We start from the raw sequence: 27425 nt of genomic DNA on the forward strand, positions 1-27425 counted from the left end.
TGAATTCCTTTGAATATAGAAGATAAAAGATGGTTATAATGCAAGTGTTTAAGATGATTATAGGATTTGATAAAGTAGATAGAGAAAAGCTATTTACTCGGGTTGGGGAATCCAGAACAATGGACATAATCTTAAAACTGGGGCTAGGCCATTCAGGGGTGAAGTCAGGAAGCACTTCTTCACACAAAGAATAGTGCCAATTCATTTTGTTTTAAACATAACTGAATCTACAATCCTTTTCGTCAAGAAAAAAATCTGAATAAAAATGTAGCACCTCCTCCCTTTTGTTATGACGTGGCAGATGGCATGTGCCAGGCAGATCAAATCCGCAAAGGAAACTTGTTTTGCAATTTGTATTTTATTTCGAGATGCATGCCCTGAATTCAGAAGTAATAAGACTACCACGACTTCAGAGGTTTTTTTAGAAAACTAAATTAAACATTTATTAACAAAAGATTTCAAGTACATACATAGGTCTAAAAATTACTACTATAATAGCTCCTAACACCCCTAATTAATCTGGCTTCCAGTTACACCCGCATTAAGGCAATAATAAAAACAAATAAATTTAAACAGACCCAGGAAAAGCAACACAATACCATGGTTAGGAGACTTCAAAGTGAGTTTTCTCAGCTTCGGTTTCTGCAGACAGCAACTTGATGCACAGAGGCTGGAGGCTTTTCACATTTGTGTTAGATCTTAGAATGCCTTTCCCTCTTACACATAGCCTTCTCTCCTTTATATCTGTTTTCTCTTTTTAATGCAAATTCTATTGTTCCAATATGTCTTTGGAACTTTACCTTTCTCATAATATAAATCTTTCATAGTGCTCATATTATCAGTAACCTTTGGGAAAAATAAACACAGTTTGGCTTATCTTCCTCTGGCTAGGTGTAACATCCTACCATCTCTTTGAAATTCAAACTACTCTGGTTTATCTAAATATGCAAATTTTCCTTACACCTCACATACTAAAATTTCAGCCATACTTACATATTTAGCATTTCAAACCTAGCTTCTTGTTGATGACTCAAAGCCTCCGGACCAGCCGTCTCCAATTCAATTAAACCCCCCCCGACACACATACAGAGAAACTATCCAAACCCCACTATTAACCTACTTTTACAATAAATCACCATACTATCATGAGAATTGTTAGATTTTCATGACACCTTGCTCATTCTTTCAAATTCATGTTATGACATGGCAGATGATGTGTGCCAGGTGGATCAAATCCACGAAGGAAACTTGATCATGCTATCACAACGGTTTTGCAATTTGTATTTATTTCAAGATGCGTGCCCTGAATGCACAAGTAATAAGTCCACCAAGACTTCAGAGATTTTTTTTAAAAAGTAAATTAAAATATTTATTAACAAAAAGAGATTTCAAGCACACATAGAACGACAAATTACGACTATAATAACTCCTAAAATCCCTAATTAACCTGGCTCCCAGTTACACCCCCTTTAAGGCAATGGTCCAAAAATAGATTTTAGATTTTAAACAAATCCAGAAAATTAACACAATACCCTGGACATTGGAATTCAAAATGGCTCTCTCCAGCTTCAGTTCTCTAGGCAGCAGGTTTATGCACAAATGCTGGAGGCTTCTCGCCCTTCTGTTAGATTTTACAATGCCTTCCCCTGACACACAGCCTCACTCTCCTTCATATATGCTGCTCCCCTTTCAATATGTAAATTCCATTGTTCCCATATGTCTCTGGAACTTTGCCTTTCTCATAATATAAATCTTTTCATGTTGCCACTATATATTGTCGGTAACCCCTTGAGAAAAATAAACACATTCCTTAACTTGCTTGTCTGGCTATTTGTAAACAGACTGAGATCCCTTTGGAAACCAATTCTCCCTTCATCTATCTAAAAATGCAAATTTTCTTTACACCTTACATGCTAAGACCCTGGCCATGTTTACTCATTAGCATATTAAAGACACTTCTATGCCTCACTTCTTTTGATAACTTCAACTTGCAGTCTGCTTGGCTACAAAATATAATTTAAAATCACACACACACAGACAGACCTAACTATTTACCCCCATAAACCTACTTTACAATAAACCAGAAAAATATTATGAAAACCATTAAACCTTTGTGACACTCACACATGGATACAGTTCCTTATATCCCAGCTTGCTTTAACTACTTGGTCCAAGCAGTCATGGGTTTTTATTTTTTTTATGGGATGAGAGCGTCGCTGGCAAGGCCAGCATTTGTTGCTCATCCTTAATTGCCCTTGTGTGAACTCCACATAAACATGAAGTTTAAAGGCTTTTTTTAACCTCCATATTGTTGTGCAATAAGGTCTGATGGTGCTCTCAACACAGAATGCCACTATACTTTAAAAATAAAACAGAAATTAAACTCTTACTTGAGAATATTGTTATTAAATTTGTTGTAACTGGCCATAGACCACATGGTGCCAAATCCAATTCCAATGGAGTTAAAAATCTGTGCAGCAGCATTCACCCATACCTACGGTAAGAAGGCACACATTTAAACTTAACACGCACAATAAAATGCATTTTACTTGTAATCTGTTGAGAAAGTCAGCAGAATCCGTGCATTTGTCACAAATCATTAGCAAAATATTGCAGATGCTGGAAATCTGAAATACAAACAGAAAATGCTGGAAACACTCTGCTACAACTGTACAGGGCATTGACCACACATAGAGCAGAATCTTCTGGTCGATGTGCAGGGGCGGGCCCCGCATGCCAATGCGCAAAGTGACGCGCGGTGACATTGGGCATGCATCCCGACGTCACCGTGAGTCATTCCGATCTTCAGTTCACTGGGCACGCACAAGAGTCAGCTGCTCGCCTGTCGAACTGTCAAAGGCCTGTTAAGGCCATTGATCACCTAATTACAGTCATTGTCAGGGCTGCCCGTCCAACCTGAAGTTGGCGGGCAGGCGAAGAGCCCAGGCGACCTTGCATTTCTCATCAAATCTCATCTACGGGCGGGATAAGGTTTCATGAAGGGTTTATAAATTAAATAAAATTTTTAAATTAAAATTCATAACCATTTCCCAGCTCACGTGACACTGTCTGCATAATTTCATTTCTTTATTTTAAATGTGTTTTGAGCTGAACTTAATCTCCCTGAGGCACAGAGCTGCCTCGGGATGCACGTGAAAGAGCGCAGGCCCTGACTCTCCCTCCATTTTCTGTTCATACGTCACAAATCCATGTCTGCTTGGAAACAAACTTGGTCATCCATTGCTTTAATTCACAGAGGTTAGTGTCAGTAATATCTGAATCAGAGTTTTAGAATTTTCTATCGGAAACCATGCACATTTCTTTGTCCCTTAAGCTTGTTATCTTTCACTCTTTTTCTATTGGACTCTCAGTTTCTATATCAATTTGTGTATCAACGAATTTTTAATTCATTTTCAGTCACTCTAAGAAAAATAGGCAGACCTTCAAAAAAATGCACTTACTGGTGGAAAAGATCACTCCAAAAGGTTTTATCAGCAAATATGCACACATATTCAGTAATATTACTTTACCTAATCTCACATCTGGATATTTTTCCTATCAGTTTTGCTAACCAACTGAACCACTGGGGACATTCACATTTTTTTGGGGGAGACTTTTCTGCAGGAAAGACATTTCATGAGGCACAGGCTAAAGGATCCAGACTTATTTGTGTCTCTAAGTGTATGGGTTCTCTGATCTTCTGTCATCATTCCATCCTTGGTTACCCATCAAGAACATTGTCTGGACTCCAGCAGCCAACAGCCTTCATCATGTATCAAAATATTTAACCAATTTCAAAATGACCTCAACCACAAATCTTCTTGCTCTTGCCAAACCTCCTCTTATTTTGCTGCATCAAGGATAATAGTGATAGCATGGAAAAGGAATGGAGGACAGAGAGAGAAAGGCAACTCCTGGAAAATGATATCTAGTTATACAGCAGAACGATCTAGAAACAAATAGATTCCCAGACTGAGGAAATCTGATAATGGTAATTATATTTTTGCAGGTTTAATTAGTTTACTACACATCGACACTAGAAATGAACAAAATTAGTCCAAACTCAAAATTGACACTAATGACAAAATGTTTATTAATAGTTGATAGAATTTAATAGAACAATGAAACAAATGAGTTCTTAAAATATTAAAATAAAACTTTCCACAGGATTTTACCCTCTTTAAAAGACAGAATCTGAACATAATTGCTTAAATTTTATTTTAAATAGTCTTGTATAGTGAACAGCACTCAGGATCCTGTCATGAGTTTGACACTATGACAACACAAATTTATTTGCCTTCCTTCTCTCCCCTAAGCCTTCTGGGTTTCACCTTATATAATCCAACTTTCCCTTCCTCAGAGTGGAAGGAGTCACCATAGTCAAATCCCTTTAAATCAATCCATTGTAGCATCGTTGCCGCCATTTTAACAATGAAGACACAGTCCAAATCAGATTGGAAACTACTTCTGCCCCTTTTTCCAAGGAAAGTAGTGGCAAATTGAAAATCTATTCAAATAGATGGAGCTGGGGGATCCTATGCTTTTGGCAATATATGCAAAAATGGGTTATCTTTTACTATAAAATGACGGTGAATCATCGGATAACAGTCCTTCCCATTTGTACCGTCCAACTGCCCACTGCCCCCATGCAAAACCCAGTAACTATTCTGGCCATTACCTGGACTTCCAGCAGCTTGCTCCACTTGGGGGTGAGGAAGAAGAGGATTCCATCCTTGGCTCCTGGCAGCTGCACATTATTGATCAGTAGTATTATCAGGATGAGATACGGAAAAATGGCTGTAAAATACACCACCTGGGAAGGCAGAGAGCGAGAGATTAGTTGTACATAAATAAGAAATGACCAAAGAAGAACAGGTTTCTTTTTTATACAAAGGGAAACACAGCTTAAATATGCATTTTTGTTCCTTTTTGCAATTCTCCTGATCAGACAATTAGTTCTCACCCATTTTCAACACGTTGTGCCAGCACAATGTGTTGGTTTATCAATTAGCACAGAGCAAATCGATCACAGCCTGTGATCCCTCCCTCACATCTGGAACCGTTAATCCCAGTTATTCCAGGGGGTAGGCGGCAGGAGAGGCTGAGCCGCAGTCCCCTGAACAATGGTAGAGGGAAAAAATATTAAGGCCATTTCCCCCCTAGATGGTTGGGCAAGTTTATTCCGCATTTAGCTTAGCTAAAAGCACATAGAAGCTTCCAGGTCCAAGGCCTCGGTCTGAGCTGAGCTGATCTTTTATGCAGCAGCAGGAGAAGGCACCTATGAACTTGTGCATCAGTAGCACCAAGGCATGGTAACCAATGTCAGTGTTTACAAATGCCTCCTCCGATCCCAGCATGAAGGAGCTTTAGATGTGGCTTGTAACCCTCTTCATACTGCAAGAAGAACGTCTTTGATATCAGGGACATTGTAAGGATAGCAGAGGAGGATAAGAGGCACGAATTAAGTGACTTTACAAAGAACCATAGAATGTTTATTCATTGAAAGCACTGGACAATAAGCTATGTCCTCTACTCTTTGGCTCCCGATCATCTTGTCCCCTTCCATGTGCTTCCCCCTTACTGTGCACTTTCTGCATGGTGGTGATGAAGGTCCTTCCTTTCCTCTTTCCCATCTTAGGGGTGGGGAATGGGAAGGGAGGAAAAGAGAAGTGTAGCCTTATCATCTAATGATATGTAGGGAAATCAAATAATTTATTATAACCTTGATGATTGCACATCTTCATGCAGGAAACAAATTTCTTCTTGAATCCCTCTCTTAAGTTTTTCTAATCTACCCTCTGCCATCTCTTCATAAAATACAAATAGAATTATTCCCTGTGGGCAATCTGTATCCAAAGTCCACAGAGCTGGCTAAGTTTGTAGTAAAAGTCTTAAACAGAATTTCTAGAGCACCGAACAGATAACAACTGATATTCAGCTAAAGTAAAACCAATCTTCAGTCATAGCAAAGAAAATGGCTTCCTTAATATACTATCTACCTCAGGAACACTACTACACTGCTCATCCCAACATTTATATAGTGGGAAAATAGAGTGGAAAGTTTGGTTAAGCCACTTGGTCAAAAGAAAACATAACAGGACAGTCTCGTATCTGGAGTTAAGGAGGTTGGCACTATTTCTAGAGATATCTTCTGCTCCTTACCTTTCCAGTCGATTTAACTCCTTTGAATATACAGAAATATACAATGATCCAAGCCAACAGGAGTAGACCAAACAAATCCCAGCGTATGCTGCCGAGCTCTTCAATCCCACTACTCATCTGCAACAACCTGTAACTGTACAAAAAGCAGTGAATGTTCAGGCTTTTCCTTTAAATTGAAGACTTCTTAGTTCTATAACATTTATTTCTCATTTTAGCAATGGTTTTGTACTTGTGTGTGGGCAGACAGTGGTCATTTGGAAATGGCTCTCTGCCCATGATCTACCATGAATTACCAATTTCAGTCACAGTGACAGGATGGCATGGTTATACTTGCATTCACACTCTTTATATTTCATACAGTTAGGAGTAAAATAATTGAAGAGTCATATTGGGTCACTCCCACATGCAGCATGATGTGCGATGTTAAAGCAACTCATCATGGGTAAGCTGGTGCTTTCCCACCTGCCTGGCTGAGGTTGGGAAGTGGCTTGGGGGGGGGAAATTAAGAAAAGGACATGTTCAAAACAAGAATCTCTGCAGTACATGTCACAGGAAAGCTTAGCTATCCCATGGTCCAGAGTTGGATATTAAAAACATTAAACTGTTATTTTACAATTCTTTTTTATATTAATTAATATGCCAACAGTGTGCAGCAGGCAATAACTATTATACATCACAAATCCAATTTGCTGTTACTGGCAGCAAGACCTGGACAAATTGCACCTGGATGCTAACAAACAAATCACCCGTCTTCTATAGCCTAACACAATATCTGTAGTTCAGCAAACATTTGGCACTCCCAGTTTTGAGTCAAAACGTTGGGTATTCAAGTTCAATGGCAGAAACTTGAGCAGAAAATTTTAGGCTGACTGAAGGAATGCAATGTCGAAGATGCTGTCTTTTGGATGAACCATTAAACCAAAGCCCTGTTTGCACCCTCAGGTGGGTATAAAAAACCTCATGTCACTATGTCGAAGAAGAGCAGGATAATTCTCCCAGTGTCCTGGCCAATATTTATCCCTTGATATCAGTAAAATATACGTTATTTTGTTGTTATTACATTGCGGTTTGCAGGAGCTTCCTGCATGTAAATTGGCTGCTGTGTTTCCCACACTGCAACAGTGATGATACTTCAAAAGTACTCAATTGGCCGTAAAGCACTTTGGGACATACTGATGTAGTGAAAGGCACTATATAAATGCAAATCTTTCTTTCAAGAGTCACACAGCATTTGAAATTCAACCAAATGGTCTGGGACATTTTGGAGGCAGGAGAAGCTATTGTTGCTGGTATCCGAGAAGGATTTTTTTGGATTAATGAAAAATGCTAAGTACAGTGCATTGACTCTTGCATTCTTGTATAAGTATGTAAGCCTCCACTAGTACTGGTGCTCTAGCAATAATTTTAGAGAACAGGGAATCCAGTCTCAAATTTTCAAATGTTCACTTACTGTGGACTATCCTCATGAAATCCACTGGTCTTCCTGGATTTGGACTGTATTAAGCCTGGGACTGAGAGAAACGTTCTCCCTATTGTCAAGCAACTTTCCAGTTTTGGTTTTTGGCTTCATAACTGAAGACCTTGCAAACCTTGAGCATACAAATGCTCTATAACTACTAGGAAGTTCAATAGTGAACTCACCTCCCATTTAATAAAGGTGACAGAAAGAAACCAGGGAATTATAAACCAGTTAGCCCAACTCTGTTGTCAGGAAATTATTAGAGTCTATAATTATGGATAGAGTGAACACTTTAGAAAAATTCAGCTGATCAGTAAAAGCCTATTTGAATTTGTAAAGGGTAGTTCATTCCTGAACTTAATTAAATTGTTTTGAAGAAGTGACTAAAGTAGCGTACAGGGGAATATGGGTGCTATTTATGTGGACTTCCAAAAGGCATTTGATAAAGTCCATCATAAAAGACTGTTAGCTAAAATTGAAGCTCGTGAAATTGAAGGCAGACTATTGACCTGGTTAGCAGAGTGTCTGAGTGGCAGGAGACAGGGATTGGGGATAATGTGCAGGTACTCTAATTGGCAGGATGTAACTAGTTGTGTCCTGCGAGGATCGGTGTTGGGGCTTCAACTATTCACTGTATTTATTGATGACTCTGATGACGAGATACAGAGCCATACATCTAAGTTTGACAATGACACAAAGATGGGCACCACTATAAACAGTGTAAATGGGAGCGTAATGTTATCAAGAGACATTAATAGATTCATCAAACAGGCAATGGTTACACTGTGCCAAATGGATTTGAATGTAGGCAAATGGGAGGCTGTCCACTTTGGACCTAAAGAGGATGGACAGAGTACTTTCCAAATGCTGAAATATGAGAACGTGTAGATCCAAAGAGACTTGATGGGCCGTGTACATCCATCATTAAAATGTCATGTACAGGTACAGAAAACAATCAGAAAGGCTGAAGGAATGCTGGCCTTTACATTGAAAGGACTGGCCTTGGTTGCAGGGGTAGGGGAGGGGTGGTGTGACGTTGGGTGGTATGGGCAGAAAAAAGACACGGAAAATGTCTGAGCGGAAAAAAAAAATCTGAACAGATATTTATCACACATGGCCTATATACTATTACTTATTGAAATTGTCTGTAATCCAGACCATCAGGAACAATCTCCTTTCCTTCCTTGCTGTAACTCACTCAAAAAATTGTTGACTGGCAGATCGAAGGTGAGTGGCGTTCCCAGGAAATCCATCAGAGCAATTTTCCACAACGTTCCACGTGTTGTTGCAGCTTTGCCAGGGAAGCGATGATTGAAGTGAGTTGAATAGGTAGTATAGAGCCCAGGCGATAATAACATTGTAATAAGTACAGAGCAAGAATGAAATCACAACCGTCGCCACGCCGACACCTGCATAGCAGCAAAGAAAGGACCATTAACGAAGAAGTACAGAAGGCAGTTTGCAAGATTAATACTTGTGACTTTAACTGACACAAAGTCAGTTTGAAGTTCCAATACGAAACCTTGTTGATAGATGAAAATCAATAGTTGAACCTAATTAACCATTTGAGGACTGTAGTAGCAGTTCTGCATCAAAATGTTATATAGGGAAAGCATTGTAAGCAATATAGTCTCCAAATAAAAATATTCAATTTCTCTCTTACATTCGCCCCAAAAAGATGGGATAGGGAAGGACTTAGGAAACGTTTTTGAAATATCTAATGGGTGTTTCTATGCTACACAATTCATTCATGCCCAAGGTGAGTGGATAGGGAGGTTATAGACGCTGAAAAGATGTAGGAGAATGGCCATATATCCAACCCCTAAATAGAAATTTCAGAGTCCAGGTCATGGCATCATGGGAATAATCCTTCCGAATAGGTCCAATTCCATTGTGGATTCAGGCCAATCAGATCATCAAAACTTGGTTCCTTTAGGACATGAAATATTCATTCATTACTGCAAAAAGTCCACCAAATCACAATGCCATTTTGTACACTATAAAATACAATCAACAAAAAGTGGAGGAAGGGCCCAGACAGCAAACTGAAATATCCTGGAATAGTTACCACCAATTAGTGAAGACTCAAAATAATGCAGAACTCCAATTCATGGTGCATTAAACATCAACAGGCTTGCTCTACACAAGATTAGGCTCCTTCCTCATATGGTTCAACATGGTGTGAAAATTCAGCCAGGACAGAGTTTCTACCTCAAGTTTTTTTTATAAATTACTTCTCACAATGTGGACATTGCTCACAAGGCCAACATTTATTGGTCATCCCTACTTGCCTCCAGGAGGATGGACTTTCTTCTTAAGCCGCAACTGTGGGATGCTAGAGCTCCCATAATGCTGTTAGGAAGAGAGTTCCAGGATTTTGACTCAGCAACGATAAAGGAATGGAGATATGCATTCAAGTCATTATCTATGTAACTTGGAGGGGATAATCTTTTGTCATTCGTGGTCGTGCATCTGCCGTCCTTACCCTTTTAGGAGGTGGAAGATGCAGGCTTAGGAGGTGCTGTGAAGAAGTCATGGCGGGTTGCTGCATTGCATCCTGTAGATAGTCAAGGTACACCAGCAGTGAACAGTTAGTCTAGAGGATAAAGTGGTAATCAAGCAAATGGCTTTGTCCTTTATGATGTTGAGTTTTGAGTGCTTTTTGAAACTGCACACATTCAAGCAAGTGGAGAGTATTCCATCATACTTCGGACTTGTGCCTTCTGGGTGATGGAGGGGCTTTTTGGAGTCACGAGATGAACCATTTGTCATAAAGTACCCAAGGTCCGATCTGTCCTAGTAGTCACAGCATTTATGTGGCTGGTCCAGTTGAGTTTCTGGCCAATGGTAACCCCCATGATGTTGATGGTGGGGGACTTAGCGATGTTAACACCTTTGAATCTCAAAGGGAAGTGGTTAGGCTCTCTCTTGGAGATCGTCATTGTCTGCCACTTTTGTGGAGCAAATCTTACTTGCCACCAACGAGCCTAAACCTGTTTGTTGTCCAGATCTTGCTGCATGGGCTGCTCCATTACCTGCTGAATTGTGAATGGAGTGGAACACTGTGCAAGCATCAAACAGCCCCAATTCCAACCTAATGATGGAGGGATAGCCACTGATGAAGCAACTGAAGATAGCTAGACCCAGGCTGGAATTTACCAGCCCCCCCACGCCAGCAGGATCTTCCTGTCCCACCGATGTGAATGGAGATTTCAATGGCTCGCCAGCCTCACCCTGGGGGAAGGGGTGGCAGGGCTGGAAGATTCCAGCCATAGTGTGCACGCTGAGGAACTTCTACAACAACGTCCTGGGCAACCACAACCATCTTCCTATCTGCCAGATATCATCCTGTCAGCGGAGAGTCTTCCCTCATTCTTATTGGTGCTACACTGTCTAACACTGCCTTGCTGTCATGGAAATCTCACCTCCAGAATTCAAATCATGTGTTCATGTCTTTACCAAGGCTGCAATGAGATTTTGAAATGCAATGAGGTCTGAAGCCAAATGTTCCTATTGGAACCCAAACTGAGGATCAGTAAGCAGTTTTTAATGACTAAGTGACATTTGTTAGCACTGTTGATGACGCCTTCCTTCATTTTACAGATGATCAGGAGAATGCTGATGGGGCGATAATTTGATTAGGGTGGATTTGACCTGCTTTTTGTGAACAGGACATGCCCAGGCAATTTTGCACTGTTGGGTAGATGTCAGTGCCTTAACTAGAACAGCTTAGCTAAGGGCATGGCTATTTCAGGAGCACAGGCCTTCAGCACCTCAGGCAGGATGTTATGCCCATTGTATTGCCTGTTTTTTGGAGCCACTGAGTGAATCAAATTGACTGACGACTGGTATACATGATGGTGAGGCCCACAGGAGATGGCAGAAGAGGATAATTCATTCAGCATTTTTGGCTCAAGGTGGTTGCAAATGTCTTTTTTTTTGCACTTGCATGTTGGGCTCTGCCATTATTAAGGATGAGGATGTTCATGGAGCCTCCTGTACCATTAATTGCTTAACTGTTCATCATTCATGGCTGGATGTGGCAGGGTTTCAGAGCTGTGACCCAATCTGGTAGTTGTGGGTTTAGCTCTGTCCATGGTATGCTGCTTTCGCTGTTTAGCACAATTGCAGTTCTGTGTTGTAGCTTCACTAGGTTGGCACTTTATTTTCAGGAACACCAGGCGCTCCTCTTGCATGCTCTTCTGAATTCCTCCTTGAACTAGCATTGGAATTTGGTTTCATGGTGAAGGAGGAGTGAGAGATATGCCAGGCCATGAAGTTACACATTGTGGTGGTATACTATTATGTTGCTATGTTCAAATATTGAGCTGCTAGATCAGTTCTTAATATGTCCTACTCAGTACCGTAATGACACATTAAATGATGGAGGGTATCCAATGTGCAAAAGCAGGATTTGGTTTCCATGAGGACTGTGTGGTGGTCACTCTTACCAATGCTGTCATGCACATATGTATCTGCAAGAGGCAGATTAGTGAGGAAGATTTCAAAAAGGTTATTCCTTTGTGTTGGTTTTCTCATCACATACTGCAAATAAAGTCTGGCAGCTATATCCTTAAGAATTTGGCCAGTTCAGTTAGTGGTGATACTATCGAGCCACTTGGTGATTGTCATTGAAGTGGGTCCCCAACTCTCCCAGCATCCCTAGATTATATTGCATGCACTTGCCACCCTCAGCGCTTTGTCCAAATGGTGTTGAATACAGAAGTGTTGATGGCTTGTCCATTGTTGTTGATGACAGTCTATGATTAGTTTCCAATTCAATATAGGCTGTGTGCTCTCATGACTGGAAAGTCCACATAGGATATAAGATGCTAGATTGACCAAAAGACTGATCTTTCATAGGTTCCCTTTGGTTAACTGGATATGACTTATTCAAACATTTTTTAAATGCCATTGTGAATCATCTTTTGCCATATTTTCCTGTCACAAGTATTGTGCTCCCACGTTGTAGTTGAGATGCCACATTTTTGTGTGGGGGGGGGTTTGGTCTTTAGGCAATCGTGTGAACTGACAACAGCATTTTAACAAGATTCAACTCACCTTTTTGGTTAGTCTGATATCAAATCAATCAAACAAGGTGGCCAGCCCATCTTAGCTTTGACTTTATTATCATTCTCTCAATGCCTGGCATACTTGTTCTTCTGAAGATCTCAGTATCTGGAATCTAGTGCCACCATCAAATTTTCATGATCTTTCTGAGGCAAACTAGGCAGAAGTGATCGAGTTTTCTCATGGCAATTGTAAATGGTCCAGCTATTGCACACATACAAAGATGTCAGAACCACTGCCTTTGTAGGCCTTAGGTTTGGTTGTCAGTTTAATGTGCATTTTATTCAGTAACCTTAGAGCCTTCAAAAGCAATACTGGCTTTAAACTATCTGTAGTTCACCTCATCAAGGAGCACATCACTTGACCTGGCGCTTCCTAGATAGGCGGAGAACCTATTCACTGCAGTCACTGTGTGCAAATTGATGATACTAAAATTGGATGCTATAATATTGGATGGCACACAAGGTTTTCCAGGGGCAGGTTGGTATAATATTTTCATCTTCTTCAGGCAGATAACGAGGCCAAATTTCTTACATCCTTGAGAAATGGTCAACGGTGACGAGCAGTCCTCTTCTGTATGGACAACAAGGGCACAAGTATCAGCAAGTAAGAGCTCCCAAACAAGTTCTTCAGGGATTTGAGTTTTGGACTGCAGGTTGTAGGGATTGTACAACTTGACATCATCCATCCAGAAATGCGGAGTGCTGATTCATCAGTTGAAGGAGAGTGATAATTATCATATAGTTTCTCTGTTCATATTTGTTCTGAATCCATAAGACTACATTGGATTCCAGAGTCAACTGCCAGAAGCTTCTTCCCACCCAACCGTACACCACTGTGTCCTCATATCTAGTGGGTTTGTCCTGCCTGTGGTAAAGGATAAACTCAGGAAAGGTGATGGAGTTGTACTTTAAGAAAAAAACGAGATGTCAAATGCTTCTGCTGCCAATTTAACTGTTTCCTACAGCTCAGTAGCATCTGTGTGCCGAGGTATTAAAGTTGGATCTTAATTTCGGGTTTCGACAGTTACGAATGGTAGAATGGTATTTTCGGTGAAGAGTTCAAGGTGCAAAAATCAAACCTTCTCGTGAGTTTGCATTAGACCCAAATCTGAAACAGCCTAGAATCCCAGGGACCTAGAAGTGACATCTACTGACATTGCTCTGAAGCCCTGAAATTGAGAAAGGCAAAGAGTCCAAAGATCATCCCTTTAATTCATTTTCTCCTGCTTTATCTGCTCAGAGGTACTCATTCCTCAGAGCTTCTGCATGTCCCTTTCTCCTCTACTGGTGTTTTCCCCTCAGCTGTGATCGAGGATTACATCCCGCCACCACCCCCATCTTCATTCCTTCTCTAACAGGGTTTCTGGTCTTTGCATCTGCCTCAAGTAATTTGCAACAATGTTACTCCCAGCACCAAGTCCATCATGTCTTCTCCTTAACTTTGTCAAGTGACTCCAGCTTCTATGACACCCTTCTTCATTAGACCTCTCCACTCACTATCAGCTGTGCTTTCTGAAGTCCTTTCACTTTTACAATGTTGAATCAACACTTTTCCATGTGCTTCTTCCCTCGCTTGGTCACCAAAAACACTTTCCACATAAGGCAGTGATCTACTTGCACCTTCTCCAAACTATTATGCTATATATAGTATTGAATGTGTGGTCTTTTCAATGTTAAGGTAGCCAACTGAAGTTTTTATGGCCACTTTGCCAGCTCTGCTCAAGCATGATTCTGACCCAGCTTTGGCCTACCATTGTAACGCTCCTTGATCTTACTCCAAACTCTATCATTATCCTACTCCTGGTGACTTTTAATCTGTTGGTCTGAATACTGACTAAAAATATTAAACCTTCTTGATTATTAATATTCCATTTATATTCTATCCCTCTCCCTTCCATTTGAGAGTCATGATTTAGATAACCTTTGTATAGTCTATTTTTTTCTGCATTGCTTTTTTAGGTTAAACCCATTAGTTATTTGGGAACAGAGATTTAGCACATCTGTACTCTTGGATTCCGCCTATTGTTTTCCCCTCCTCTTGTTGGTCAATTCATTTGAAATAGTGGAGAATCCTACAAATTTAATGCTTCTTGCATGTGCCAAAGTAGACAGAAACTGCACATTTTGAAATTGAGAATGCCACTCCGAACTCAAAGGGTTAAGTATCAGATGGAACAAAATTTAGAAAAAAAATAGTTCCTGCTTCTCCTCTCATTCTGTCTGGTACTTTACATTTTAGAAATATTTTGCAACAGTTGGTCATTTCATCTTTCCAATCAAGAGTCATAAAAACTGGCCATGGAGCAATTACCAGTTTGTTACTTTATGCAGGTGAATGTATAACATACTTAAATATTCACCCTTCCCATTTTCCAAATGATAGCATAAAGACTCACTTTTAACCTAGGCTCCCTTAGTTTTTGAGCATTTAAAAGAATTCTAGATGAGAAACAGAAATATTTTCCAAAACAAGAAGCAACTTAATGGAGAACCCAATCCCTGAGGCCTGGCAAAGACTCTGTAATGCATACCAAAGGTGCTGTTACAGTCAGCATCAGGGAATGGACTTCTTATAACTACTGACTTAAACTTAATTTTCTTTCTTTGTGGAAATGTAACTAGAATTTGCACATATGTGTAATCCAACAATTGCAATTGTGACCTCGCTGTCTGCATACAGAGACAACACTCTGTGCTTCATTGCACAGTAACATAGAGTTGGATGTAGGAGACAGATGTAAAGTAGCCTACCCTGAATGTGATACATGCAATCAACGCAGACAGTGAGGTGACTATTGCAGATACACAGCAGTGTTATAATTCAATAATTGAAAAGGAAGCATTTTTTTCAGTAAGAACGCCATTAGTTGCTGATGTTACAATCCAGGTCCAGATGAATCTTGTAGCCATTTTTCTTCTACAATGTGTTGCGAGCCCGCCCTGATAAAATGTGGCAGCTGTAATGGTGGCATTAAAGGAAAAAAAAAGAAAAAAAAAATAATCATCAAGCTGTAATGGAAGTCACAAAATCTAGCAGTATAATTTAAATTAGAAAAGCACACTTCAAATATTTTAAAGAGTGCAAAAATTTAAGGGTAAAGAGTAAAACCAGCAAATGAAAACACATGCTCAAAGTTCAGAACAGGACTTAGAAATCACACACAGGAACTTTACGGTTTCAGATACTACTTGATCACTGAGCACATCACAGCTTGTATCATGATCCTTTGCATCTTTTATTAAGAGTGAATCAAAGAAGGACTTTGTACTGTCACTGAATATTTAAGCCAAACCACATTAAAACAAAAAAATCTGGTTAATAATAAAAAAAATATTCAGAAACAAATTCACAAATGAGACTAGGTCATTCCCTGGTCAGAATGGCTTTGATACAGCATTTCTTCTCTGCATTCAATAGGAATTATTGCAGTACCTGCAGTGATAGAATTTTCCATTGTTTCTATGTGCTCAACTACAATGCAGTGACCTGAATTGGAAATTTTTTAAAAAACAGCCAAAGGGAAAATTTGCCTTTAGAAATGCATGACAGACAAAAAAAAAACACAATAACTTCAACAGTAACTGTGCCAATCATATTTTGTTTTCTAATGCTTCTATGAAACAATTAGGTGTGTTTCATTACATTGAAAGGCTCTATATAAATATAAGTTGTTATCTGTATACCAGCTGGATAAATGGCTCCCCCACACTCCACCTACCAGAGAACTGAACAGTAAATGTGCCCATCATATTTTGTTTTCTAATGCTCCTATGAAATGCCCAAGGTTGTTTTATTACATTAAAAAGGCCCTATATAAATACAAGTTGTTATCTGTATACCAGATAAATGGCTCCTCCACAACCTGCCCACCACATATTCGAACACAGCCACAAGTTGCCTCCAGCATTATCCGCCAATTCAGTTAAAAATGCACACACATGAATGCACATTTAAGAGTGAATTTGAATGTAATTATGATAACTGGAGGCCAAAATGCAATGAAAATCATTCAGACATCTGGTTTAGGAACATACTAAGCAAGTAGTATGTTTCTTGCTTAGAAAATTTCAGGTATTTGACATGACCATCTTAAAACCTAATTAAATTCTCATACTTAAGACTGGGATAGATGTATTTGAAGCTCGCAAGTGGCTGGCTTATCAACACACTGTTCGAGAGAGGGGAATTTGGTAGATTTGAACTTAATTCCTCACAACAAATTCTTCCTTTAGTTAAGTCATTACATTTTTTATTCGTTCATGGGATGTCGGTGTCGCTGGCTAGGCCAGCATTTACTGTCCGTCCCTAATTGCCCTTGTTCAGAGGGCATTTAAGAGTCAACCACATTACTGTGAATCTGGAGTTACATGTAGGCCAGAACAGGTAAGGACAGCAGATTTCCTTCCCTAAAGGACAGTAGTGATCCAGATGAGTTTTTAACGACAATCGACAAGGGTTTCATGGTCACCATTAGGCTTTTAATTCCAGATTTTAAAAAATTGAATTCAAATTCCACCATCTGGTGGGATTTGAATCTGGGTCCCCAGAGCATTACCTTGAGTCTCTGGATTACCAGTCCAGTGACAATACCACTATGCCACCACCTCCCCCCAAATTTTGGCATTTAGATTCCATAGGCAGAGAAACCAGATCCGAAACAAATATATAGATGCACACACGCACACACCACCACCCCCTCTCCCTCAACCAAAACTCGGCTTCCTGTAGCCTTTGTTGTACAGAGTCCCACTTGTCCATGACTTCTGTCAACACTGACTCAAATTAGCTCCAGATCCCCCAATGCCTCAAATGTGCAAGTGTGACGTGAGAAGAAACTTTTTCACACGAGTGGTTCGGGTCTGGAATGCGCTGCCTGGAAGTGTGGTGGAGGCAGGTTCAATCGAGGCATTCAAGAGGGCATTAGATGATTATTTGAATAGAAAGAATGTGTAAGGGTACGGGGAAAAGGCAGGGCAATGGCACTAGGTCATAATGCTCATCTGGAGAGCCGGTGTAGACATGATGGGCCGAATGGTGTACTTCGGTGCCGTGATTCTGAAATTTAGAATTCTTATCATGAATGTTTAAATCCTTCCATGGAATACCCCATCCATCTCTTCATTGCTTTCTTTGACACTGAAATTGAGGCCAGAGTCAAGAGTGGCATTGGTACCACGGTCTGGAATATGCTTCCTGAGCTCCACCTCCTCTCCTCCTTAAAAGCCACCCCTTAAAAGCTTTTGGTCACCCATTCCAAAATCTTTGGTTCAGAGTCCATTTTTTTTGTTGCACCTCTGAAGCGCTGTAGGATGTTTTTCTATATTAAATACAATTAACAAATGATGCAGGTTGTTGACAATCAGAGTTATACAGCACAGAAACAGGCCCTTCGGCTCATGTCCGTGCTGGCCATCAAGCAACTATCTATTCTAATCCCATTTTCCAGCACTTGGCCTGTAGCCCTGTATGCTATGGTGTTTCAAATGCTCATCTAAATACTACTTAAATGTTGTGAGGGTCCCTACCTCTACCACCCCCTCAGGTAGTGCATTTCAGATTCTAACCACCCTGTGTGTGAAAAAATGTTTCCTCAAATCCCCTCTAAACCTCCTGCCCCTTACCTTAAATCTATGCCCCCTGGCTATTGACACCTCTGCGAAGGGGAAAAGTTTCTTCCTATCTACCCTATCTATGCCCCTCAGAATTTTGTATACCTCTATCAGGTCCCCCCTCAGTCTTCTCTATGCTAAAGGAAAACAATCCTAGCCTATCCATTCTCCCTTCATAGTTGATTCGCTCCAGCCCAGGCAACATCCTGGCGAATCTCCTCTGCACCCTCTCCAGCGCAATCACATTCTCCCTGTAATGTGGCGACCAGAACTGCACACACTACTCCAGCTGTGGCCTAACTAGCGTTTTATATAGCTCCAACTTAACCTCCCTGCTATTATATTTATGCCTCGGCTAACAAGGGCAAGCATCCCATATGCCTTCTTAACCACCTTATCTACCCGTGCTGCTGCCTTCAGGAATCTATGGACATGTACACCAAGGTCCCTCTGATTGTCTGTACTTCCTAGGGTCCTACCATTCATTGTGTATTCCCTTGCTGTGTTAGTCCTCCCAAAATGCATCACCTCACACTTCTCAGGATTAAATTCCATTTGCCACTGCTCTGCCCATCTTACCAGCCCATCCATATCGTCCTGTAATCTAATGCTCCTCACTATTTACGACACCACCAATTTTCATGTCATCTGCGAACTTACTGATCATGCTTCCTATATTCACGTCTAAATCATTAATGTACACTACAAACAGCAAGGGTCCCTGTGGTACACCACTCATCACAGGCTTCCAATCGCAAAAATAACCTTCAATCATCACGCTCTGCCTCCTGCCACTAAGCACATTTTGGATTCAATCTGTCAAATTGCCCTGGATCCCACAGGCTCTTATCTTCTTCAGCAGTCTCCCATATGGGACCTTGTTAAAAGCCTTACATAAGTCCATGTAGACTACATCAACTGCACTACCCTCATCTACACAGCTAGACAACTCCCCGAAAAACGGTGCCTTGCCCCCCAATCCCCTACCATAACCCTCAGTCACATTCACAATGTTACTTTTTGTTCTATTCTGCAACCTGCAGAAATGCAGATTTTTGTTGTAACAGGAAAATTATATTCTAAATTTAAAAAAAGTGCCATTATGACTTTGTTCCCCTTCTAAGCAACCAAGTACTTGTGATTTGGAACCAAAGTTTAAAGACAGTTTAACATTGTTGAAAGTGTCCTTGGTGACAGGTACAAGCTTCCATTAAGTACGTTCTTAATAGGCCAGAGAACAGAGATCCTGATGTTTCTGGGTCTCATGACCTGTCATTCTGTGCCCAGTTAAAACTAAAACTAAATACCCTTCCCACATTAGCTATGGGAATCGTGGATGTCAGGCCTCAATTTGAAGTGACAATAGGAAGACACAAAAGACGTGTACAGGACCCACTGAAAGAGCACCACATCCCAGGACCACTTCACTTAACAAGGGAATGGAATTAAAGGAAGAAAACAGAAACAATAGAAACATAAGGCAAAATCCCCCCCCTCCCCCACCGTTGAGGGGGGAGGGGAGAGAGCAGGAGTGGGCGCAGCGGGTGGGCTCCCGATGGCGTGCCGCCATTTTACACGGGCGGGCCAATTAAAGCTCACCCAGCGTGACATCTGCCAGGTGGTGCTATGCGCTCCCTGTGCGGGCTGGGAGGGGGTGGGGGGGTGGGGAATTCCCTCAGCCGGGAGTGCACTCTTTCGCGCGTGTGCGCAAAAGAACACACAGATCTCCCTGAGTCTAAGTGCTGCCTCAGGGAGATCGGTTCCGTTTTGAAACTTTTAATAAAGGAGTTTAAAAGTTTTCCCTGCCATGTCCCCTCATGTGACACTGTCACGAGCTGGGACACGTCCATAACTTTTATTGCAACTTTCCATTAAAATTTAAAAACCCTCATCCCACCAATGGATGAGGTTTCATGTTTTTTCACAAGCCCGCCTGGGTTCCTGGCCTGCCCGCCAATGTTAAAGTTGGACGGGCAGGTCCATTAATAGGCCGTTGAGAGGTTGGCAGGCACGCAGCTGAGCTGGCTGCGCGCCCGCCGACCTGAAAATGTAAATGATGCGGGGTGACGTCGGGAGTTCCACCCGATGTCACCCCGCGTCATTTTACGTGTCGGCGAGCGGGTCCCGCAAACCCCCCCACCCCCTCCAACATGCCGACGGAAAAATTCTGCCCATAGTCAGAAATAGACATCAACTATTTAAACCATAATCCCCCCATCTGAACCCTCCTCTCAATGTGTGAATGCTAAAGTCACATTTTGTGTGTTTAAGTTAGGGAAGGGGTTGTGTCAGTGTTCCTACGCTATCTTACTAACAAATTGAAAAGATTACAACAAGGTTATACAATAAAGTATAAAAACAGCATCATTTGCAGATTTAAGTTTTCAGAAGAAATACAAAGCACTGTTGTGTGAATTTTCCTTTCCAAAAAAAAAGGGCTTGAATGCTGTGCAGAGTACAAGCCTCGACCGAGTTTGGCACATTTAAACAATACAGGTCAGCATTACGTTCTCACACATTAAATCTTATTTAAGCCCCATTAATCTTTAAAAGATTCAGCTTAAAATGGTAATATGTTACAGGATACCCCACAGCTCACACTGATAATCAAACTTCCTATTATAATTGTGTGAATACTTTGATTTTAAAATCAGACTCAACATTCATTATTCTGTTCGCCCACCCAAAAAAAACACATCTAAAACATCAGTCAAGACTGAACTCATCAGTGCCACAACCAAGATCTGTCTGGGTCATTGTCACAGTAATCACTTGACATAGCTGGGTAACATGCAACTCAGTGCTGGATGGTTGTCACAATAATGTCATGTGGCAGGATTATATCCTGTACAGTGGTGGGTCATGACACAACATTAGACATAGCCAATATCAGTGACAGGCACATCGAGACTGGCATTAAATCTGGTTTCAGGCACTGTGTGGGTCAGCAACAAGGTACTGTAATGCTCATAAGCTCACATCCTGGTTGGTCTCTAACCCTTTGGAAGACTTAAGTAATAAAGAGTATACCAAAAATAGAATAAAATTTAAATTAAAAATGAAAAAACAGCTTTATAAAACTGGCTAATTTTCCTAAAAACAATTAGATATTTTAGCGAACCTTGAAGTCTAACATGGTGGGTCTAACTGATGCCCGAATGTGGCAAGCAAGTAATCTCTGTTTAAGTTTGTGATATGGGTGGCACAGAATTACGTCAGGAGCAATGATAATAATGTAAAGCAAGTGAAGACCTCAAGAACAAATGTGAAAGAACAATGTGGAAGGAGGGGGAGGAAAATAGAGCAGAGGTTACAAAAAGATAAATGGAAATCGAAGAGTAAAAGCACTTTTTAGTAAATGACAAGGTGGGAAATGACCTCCAAAGTTTTAGTGATGTTTCTGTAAGTTACAGGAGCTCCAGCAAAGGATACTTATTGAAACTGCGGCCACATTGGGGTCTATTTGAACATGTCTCCCTTGGCTATTAAATATAGAATTTCCAAACATTTTTCATGTGTTTATGCTTACAATAGATTAACTGAAGGGCTTTTTTGATTCTAATAAGATCTCAACATTCCAGAATCCGGATTCTACCATCTTCTTACCAGAGTAGACAGACCTGAACAGACAGACAGAATCTTGCTTAAATATCTCAGCTAAGGAATGACACCTTTTACCAATGCAACAAGCTTTCAGTACTGTCCTGCACATCCGTCTACATTATATGCTCATGTTCTGGAGTATGCTCAAAAACACACTTCCAAACCCAGAGATGAAAGCCCACCAACTAAGATGACTCTACACCAATTGATCCAGCTACAAAATAATTTTATGTGCAAAATGTTAACACAAGGTGCACCAATGTGAAAATGTGCAGCCATAAGAGTCAGGCAGCACAGAAAATTACAACAATCAGTTAATCATTGTGGTATTGCTCCTGGGTAGTCCAAGCCTATGAGCTGGTATGTGATGTTTACTGGTTAGTTAAAGATTAAGTGGGTCACCCAAAGCTGTAATACAGCAAATTTAATGAATCACTATAATCATATGATTGATTTGAGATAAAATATTGCATGCCTCATTAATACTGAGATACAGCCTTCACATTTGATGAAGGCACACACAATGAAATCATTCCTCACTGATTCAACGAATATCTAAAATTACCTATCAAGGTATCTTGCCCAATAGCAAACAAATCTATATACCAAAGCAGCATGAAGCAAAGCATCTTTTGAAAGGTACACTCTACACACGTGCTAATTAAAAAAGGCTGTAGGGAGAGAGAGGAGTTCCATGTAAATTTTAAGTGGAAAAAGAGTTAAGTATGGCTCTTGGATCTGGGAACATTACTTGATATTACTTTTGTCATTCTCAACCTAATCATTATAAAACGATGGGCCCACGGCAAAACTGTCCCTAATTCAGCACAAACTGTGGCCTCGCAGAAGAGCTATAGGATTGCAGGTATGGGAAATCGTGGGGCATTGGTACAATTTCTTTTGAAGTTGAGTCTAAAGCTCATTAGAGCTTTAGGCTTCACCCAGCCGAGTTGTATCAGATTGGAGAGGAATGCTGGTATTGTGTGCCTAAAATGACAAAGGGCGGAATTTTCCACTCTGGAGACTAATTGTGGTGGCAGGCAGGAAAATCGGCGTGGCTCCTACTGGCTGGTGGGGCAGGTTGCCGCACCAGATCGTCTGCTTGTCAGCTTATTATATATGCATAAATGAGCAGCTTGTTGTATCTTGTGGCGGGTGAACCGGTATTCGTCTGCCCCATTGTTGCCTTAACGGGTTGAAGTTCCAGGCGCCGCTCACACATTCACTTTCTGCAGCCCAGGATTTGTTGTGGTGAGTGATGTCCCCAGTACCTTTTAAAAAAAAAGCTTTGCAATTGGTGTTTGTATACGAAAAATTATTTTGGGCTGCTTGTATGCAAAAGAAAGAATGCACAATGCACTTCTATTCAGGTTCTAGATTCAGAAACTAGAAAAATTGTTTATTGGGATAACACTATATACTGCATTGGTAAGTAAATGCAAATATTCTCTCTCTCTTCCATATATAGGCTTCTAATGCTATGGTTCCTGCCGTAGAACCATTAGAACATCAATTACACATTTATAAAAATAACTTGGGGTTGAATAGCAGCTTGGAATATTGGATCAATATCTAGGGTTTCATGCATGAGGACTGTTAAGGATTGGAGCATTTTCAGAACTTGGAAGTTTTGCTGTACTTATTTAGTTAATGATTGAAGGTAATTAAATTTATATCCATGCAAATTCAAAGCATTTTTAAAAGTAATGACCTGAAATTTATTCTATTCTTTCATGTTTAATGTGTATTTAAATTCTTTTTTTCTATGTTCTCTTATATGGGCAAGACCAGTCATTCTCTAGTACAGTACTCACACAAAGGTATTTTTTTTTCTATTAAGAAAAATAAGACATGCACTGATGGCATCCAATAACTCAAATATACAGTGACAATTGCAAGTCATTCCAGGATCCCACAGAATGAAAATGAATGGAAGATGTTTGACAAACCAATGTTTTCCATCACTGAACATTCAGTAGTCATGCAGTTAATGTCAAAAGCCTTAGTTTTTTTTTTGTTTTACAGAATGGAAGCCATTCTACAAACACAATTTTATCAAAGTTTTGATTTACTCTGTTCCAATCTTAAAAAACACCTCCATAGTTTTAAGGGTTGTCTCAATATTCTCCAGTATTTGAGAACTATCTCTATTTTCTCATCCAAGTCAAATGAGACCAAGAAAGAAAATTTATGACTGCGATTTAGAATGAATCCTTGATACAAAATGCTCTGCGCCCAGGCAGAACAAGTGTTGACTGTGTTCTTGGCAACCACACTTCCTAGAAAAAAAAGCAATAAACCAAACATTATACATTGGCCTTGCACCTCTGGGACAGGATTTCAAAAGCAGCTCAAACTCATGGGCTGAAAGTCTCTACCAACTGCTGCCAGAGTCCTTTGCAAAGTGAGTTTGGGTAGTCACAATCTGGTTCCAAGTGAGTCTCAGCCGAAAGGACTATACCCTAATTGACAAACCCTCCATTTTCACAGGATTTTAAATGTAGGAAAAGGAAATAAAGGTTACATTGGTACAAAGTGAGTAGAAGACTGAGCTCGGGGCCGAATCACATTATTGTGATAGAGTGGAGAAATCCTTACTGAGCATCTACACCATGTAACACATGGGAAATTTGATGCCAATACTGTCTGCCTTAAGTTGAAGTGGTTTCCTTCCCCAACACTGATACATTACACACAATTATATTGAAAACTTAAAATAAAAAAAAACATAGAAAGGAACGTTAACCCAAGCCATGGATCCACAGGCACTCATTTACAGTAGCCTGTGACTAAGTTGTCAGACTACCCAACCTCATGGCTTCAGAACAGTGTGCATTGCCTGTGATTGGGGGGGGAGGGGTGGGGGTAGGGTACTAAATTTGACTGTGTTAAAAACTGATTAGTAACCAAATTCCTTTTAAAAAAAAAGTTTATATAAAGGCCTTTAAATAATAGAACCTTCCTCCTACCAGAGTTAAACAAATGATCTCAGAAATGACGGCATATTCAACTTGTGACTTGCACTCACTTTAAAGCAAAATGAATTCAAAAGCCCAAGATGTTAATTCGGATCTGCTGATGTGCATTCCAGTCCATGACTTGCAGTCTTTATTCCGGTTTAATAACCTTTTCGGTGAAATGTGTTGTACAGTTTTGCAAACATGGAAGTGTTGCTTTCCACCCTCATCCCTTGAAAATGGGCCCTCATGGATAGGTTTGAAAAGCACTTGTAGCCCTCCAGCAGTGCCAGGTGGAATTAGTTACTGGAAATTGTAAAAACAAAGCTCAAGCTGCAGAGGTGACTGGCCCTCACTAGGTAGCTATGGCTGAAGTGAAAATCTCAATTGTTTCTTTGCAAACTAAATGAAAAAATATGTGCACACACACACACTGTAGGAAGACTTGCTTTACTCACCCACACAATGCTAAATACTTGATAGGGCAGGATAGGGGAAAAAGCATTAGGCTCGTTTAAAATGCAGCTTGTTCGAAAAATCAAAAAGGTGCGTGTCTGTGTGCATAGCAGTATGGAGGTACCGAATTTACCTTCCTAATTGCTGTATTTCAGGTTACTGCAATAGCAGCTGAATAACTTCATATGCTTATGTATTTCATTTCTGAACTGGCTTTACTGGAGCTGCTGAATTCTTTTGTGGGATGAAAAGAATAGAAGGGTTGAAACCACATTGATGCAGATAGTTTTCACAGTCAAAGAAAGATAAGGCAATTGTGAAATGAAATGCATTATGGACGAATGTCAACTTACATAATAGACAGGAGTTTAAGCTCCTAAAAAAACTGGTTGTTGCACTGAAAATTGCTGCAAGCAGTTAGAGGATGCAGGTTACCCTGGGCTTCCACTATAGCCCCAGGAACAGAACGTTAACCAAAAAATGGCCTGAAGGGGATTTTAATGCTCAGATGTGTTTTAACTTAATGTTGCTAGGTTTGCTGAAGCCAAAATAAACTGGGGCAAGTTCATTAAATTATGCTCTTGTTCATCGATATGAGTCACATGCAGGAGTCAAAAAGGTCATGGGAAATGTGACAACAGTGTGACTTGAGATTGTGTGAAAAGAAGATGTGGATTCACTACCTGTCTCTCCCTTCGATTAGCACAGACGTGAATGATCAAGCGAATGATCACAGATTTGATCGGGTAGACTATCTCTGTCTCAAAAAAACAAACTGAGGAAAAAGTCTTCAGGTTAGAATTAGAAAAATAAAGCAGCAAACCCCTTGAGAAAAGCAATAAATTAAAATGACACCAGTTTCTGCCAGTGACTGAAAACCAGGTCCGATTACATGCAGCTGGTATAGAAAAATCAATACAGAACAACAGCAAGATTTCCATAAGTTTAGGCCTGAAACACCTATTTTTGCCTATTACCTATTTTGCCTTTTTACCTATTAGGTAAAGAAAGATTTCTCCCGCCCAATGCATTTCCCAGTTTCAGACAAGCCAGATGTCAAATATACAAGGTTGCGGGGGGGAGATGTCTCATTTAAAAGAAAAATATTATTATGGAAAAGTTAACACATGTTAGAACAAGGACTTGTCCTCTAACTTTTAATATAACAATTTAGGGATCATTTTATCACTGCCAGTCCTGATACAATGGGATACAGTACGTTTTGTTGCAATTTCAGTTCCAGGAATAGATCTGTGCTGTGCTGCTGCTGTTCACTGCCACTGAAATGTGAGATGGATTCATCAGGTATTAATGCAAATTGAACTTTTAATTTCACTTTCCAGTTTCTTTGCTTTAAATGGATAGGGCACATTTCAATTTCATAAAAGAAAGTAGCCAAATATTTGTGAACATGGTCAGTACTAATTACTGTAGTTTGGGAATCCTACTCTACTATATATAAATAAAACTCTTGCCCCAGGGTCAGAAGTTTGTGGGTTCAAGTCTCACACCAGAGACCAGAGCACAAAATCTAGACCTAGACTTCAAAGTAGTACTGAGGTGGTGTTGAAATTTTGGAGCGGCCATCTTTCAGATGAGACTTTAAACTGAGGCCATTTGTCCTCTTGGGTTCTCTGTAGTGCCCTGGTCAATATATATTCCTGAAACCAGAGTCACTAATACAGTTATCTGACCATTATCTCTTTGCTGTTTGTGAGGCTTTGCTGTGTGTGAATTGTTTGCTGAGCTTCCAACATTAAAACAGTGACTACATTTCAAAGGTACTTCACTGGAACATTCAGAGATCATGAAAGGTGCCATATAAATGCAAGTTCTTCCTTACTTTTCATGGCCTTGTGGACACGGAGTTTTAACTAGATTTACCAAGTGTCACTCATTAGGAGTGATCATCATTCCCTATGGGTTAAGATGAGACTTTTTTGATTAATGTGGCGGATGGGTGAACATCTATATATTTAAAATCAGTTCCACACCAAATTGCACAAATTCTGGCAAGGCCCTGCCTCCCACCTCACACCTTGCTCCAATAAAATGGGTGCACAATAGCTCAATGAGTCTAGCTACATTGGTCTAATTTTGAAAGCA

At 40.3% G+C, this 27425-nt stretch overlaps 1 protein-coding gene across 2 annotated transcripts in view; it reads right to left on the reverse strand.

The window, feature by feature from the left end:
• LOC144687845 (sodium- and chloride-dependent GABA transporter ine) overlaps positions 1-27425 on the reverse strand; it is an 84143-nt gene that overhangs the window by 23896 nt on the left and 32822 nt on the right. For both annotated transcript variants that reach the window (XM_078554376.1, XM_078554377.1), the window contains exons 3-6: positions 8820-9030; positions 6163-6295; positions 4679-4813; positions 2391-2494 (exon numbers count right to left, since the gene is read on the reverse strand). In XM_078554376.1, the coding sequence (XP_078410502.1) occupies positions 2391-2494; positions 4679-4813; positions 6163-6295; positions 8820-9030 (583 nt within the window). The remainder of the gene's footprint in view (positions 1-2390; positions 2495-4678; positions 4814-6162; positions 6296-8819; positions 9031-27425) is intronic.

The sequence above is a fragment of the Cetorhinus maximus genome, chromosome 12, assembly GCF_964194155.1.
Source record: "Cetorhinus maximus chromosome 12, sCetMax3.hap1.1, whole genome shotgun sequence".
NCBI lineage: Eukaryota > Metazoa > Chordata > Chondrichthyes > Lamniformes > Cetorhinidae > Cetorhinus > Cetorhinus maximus.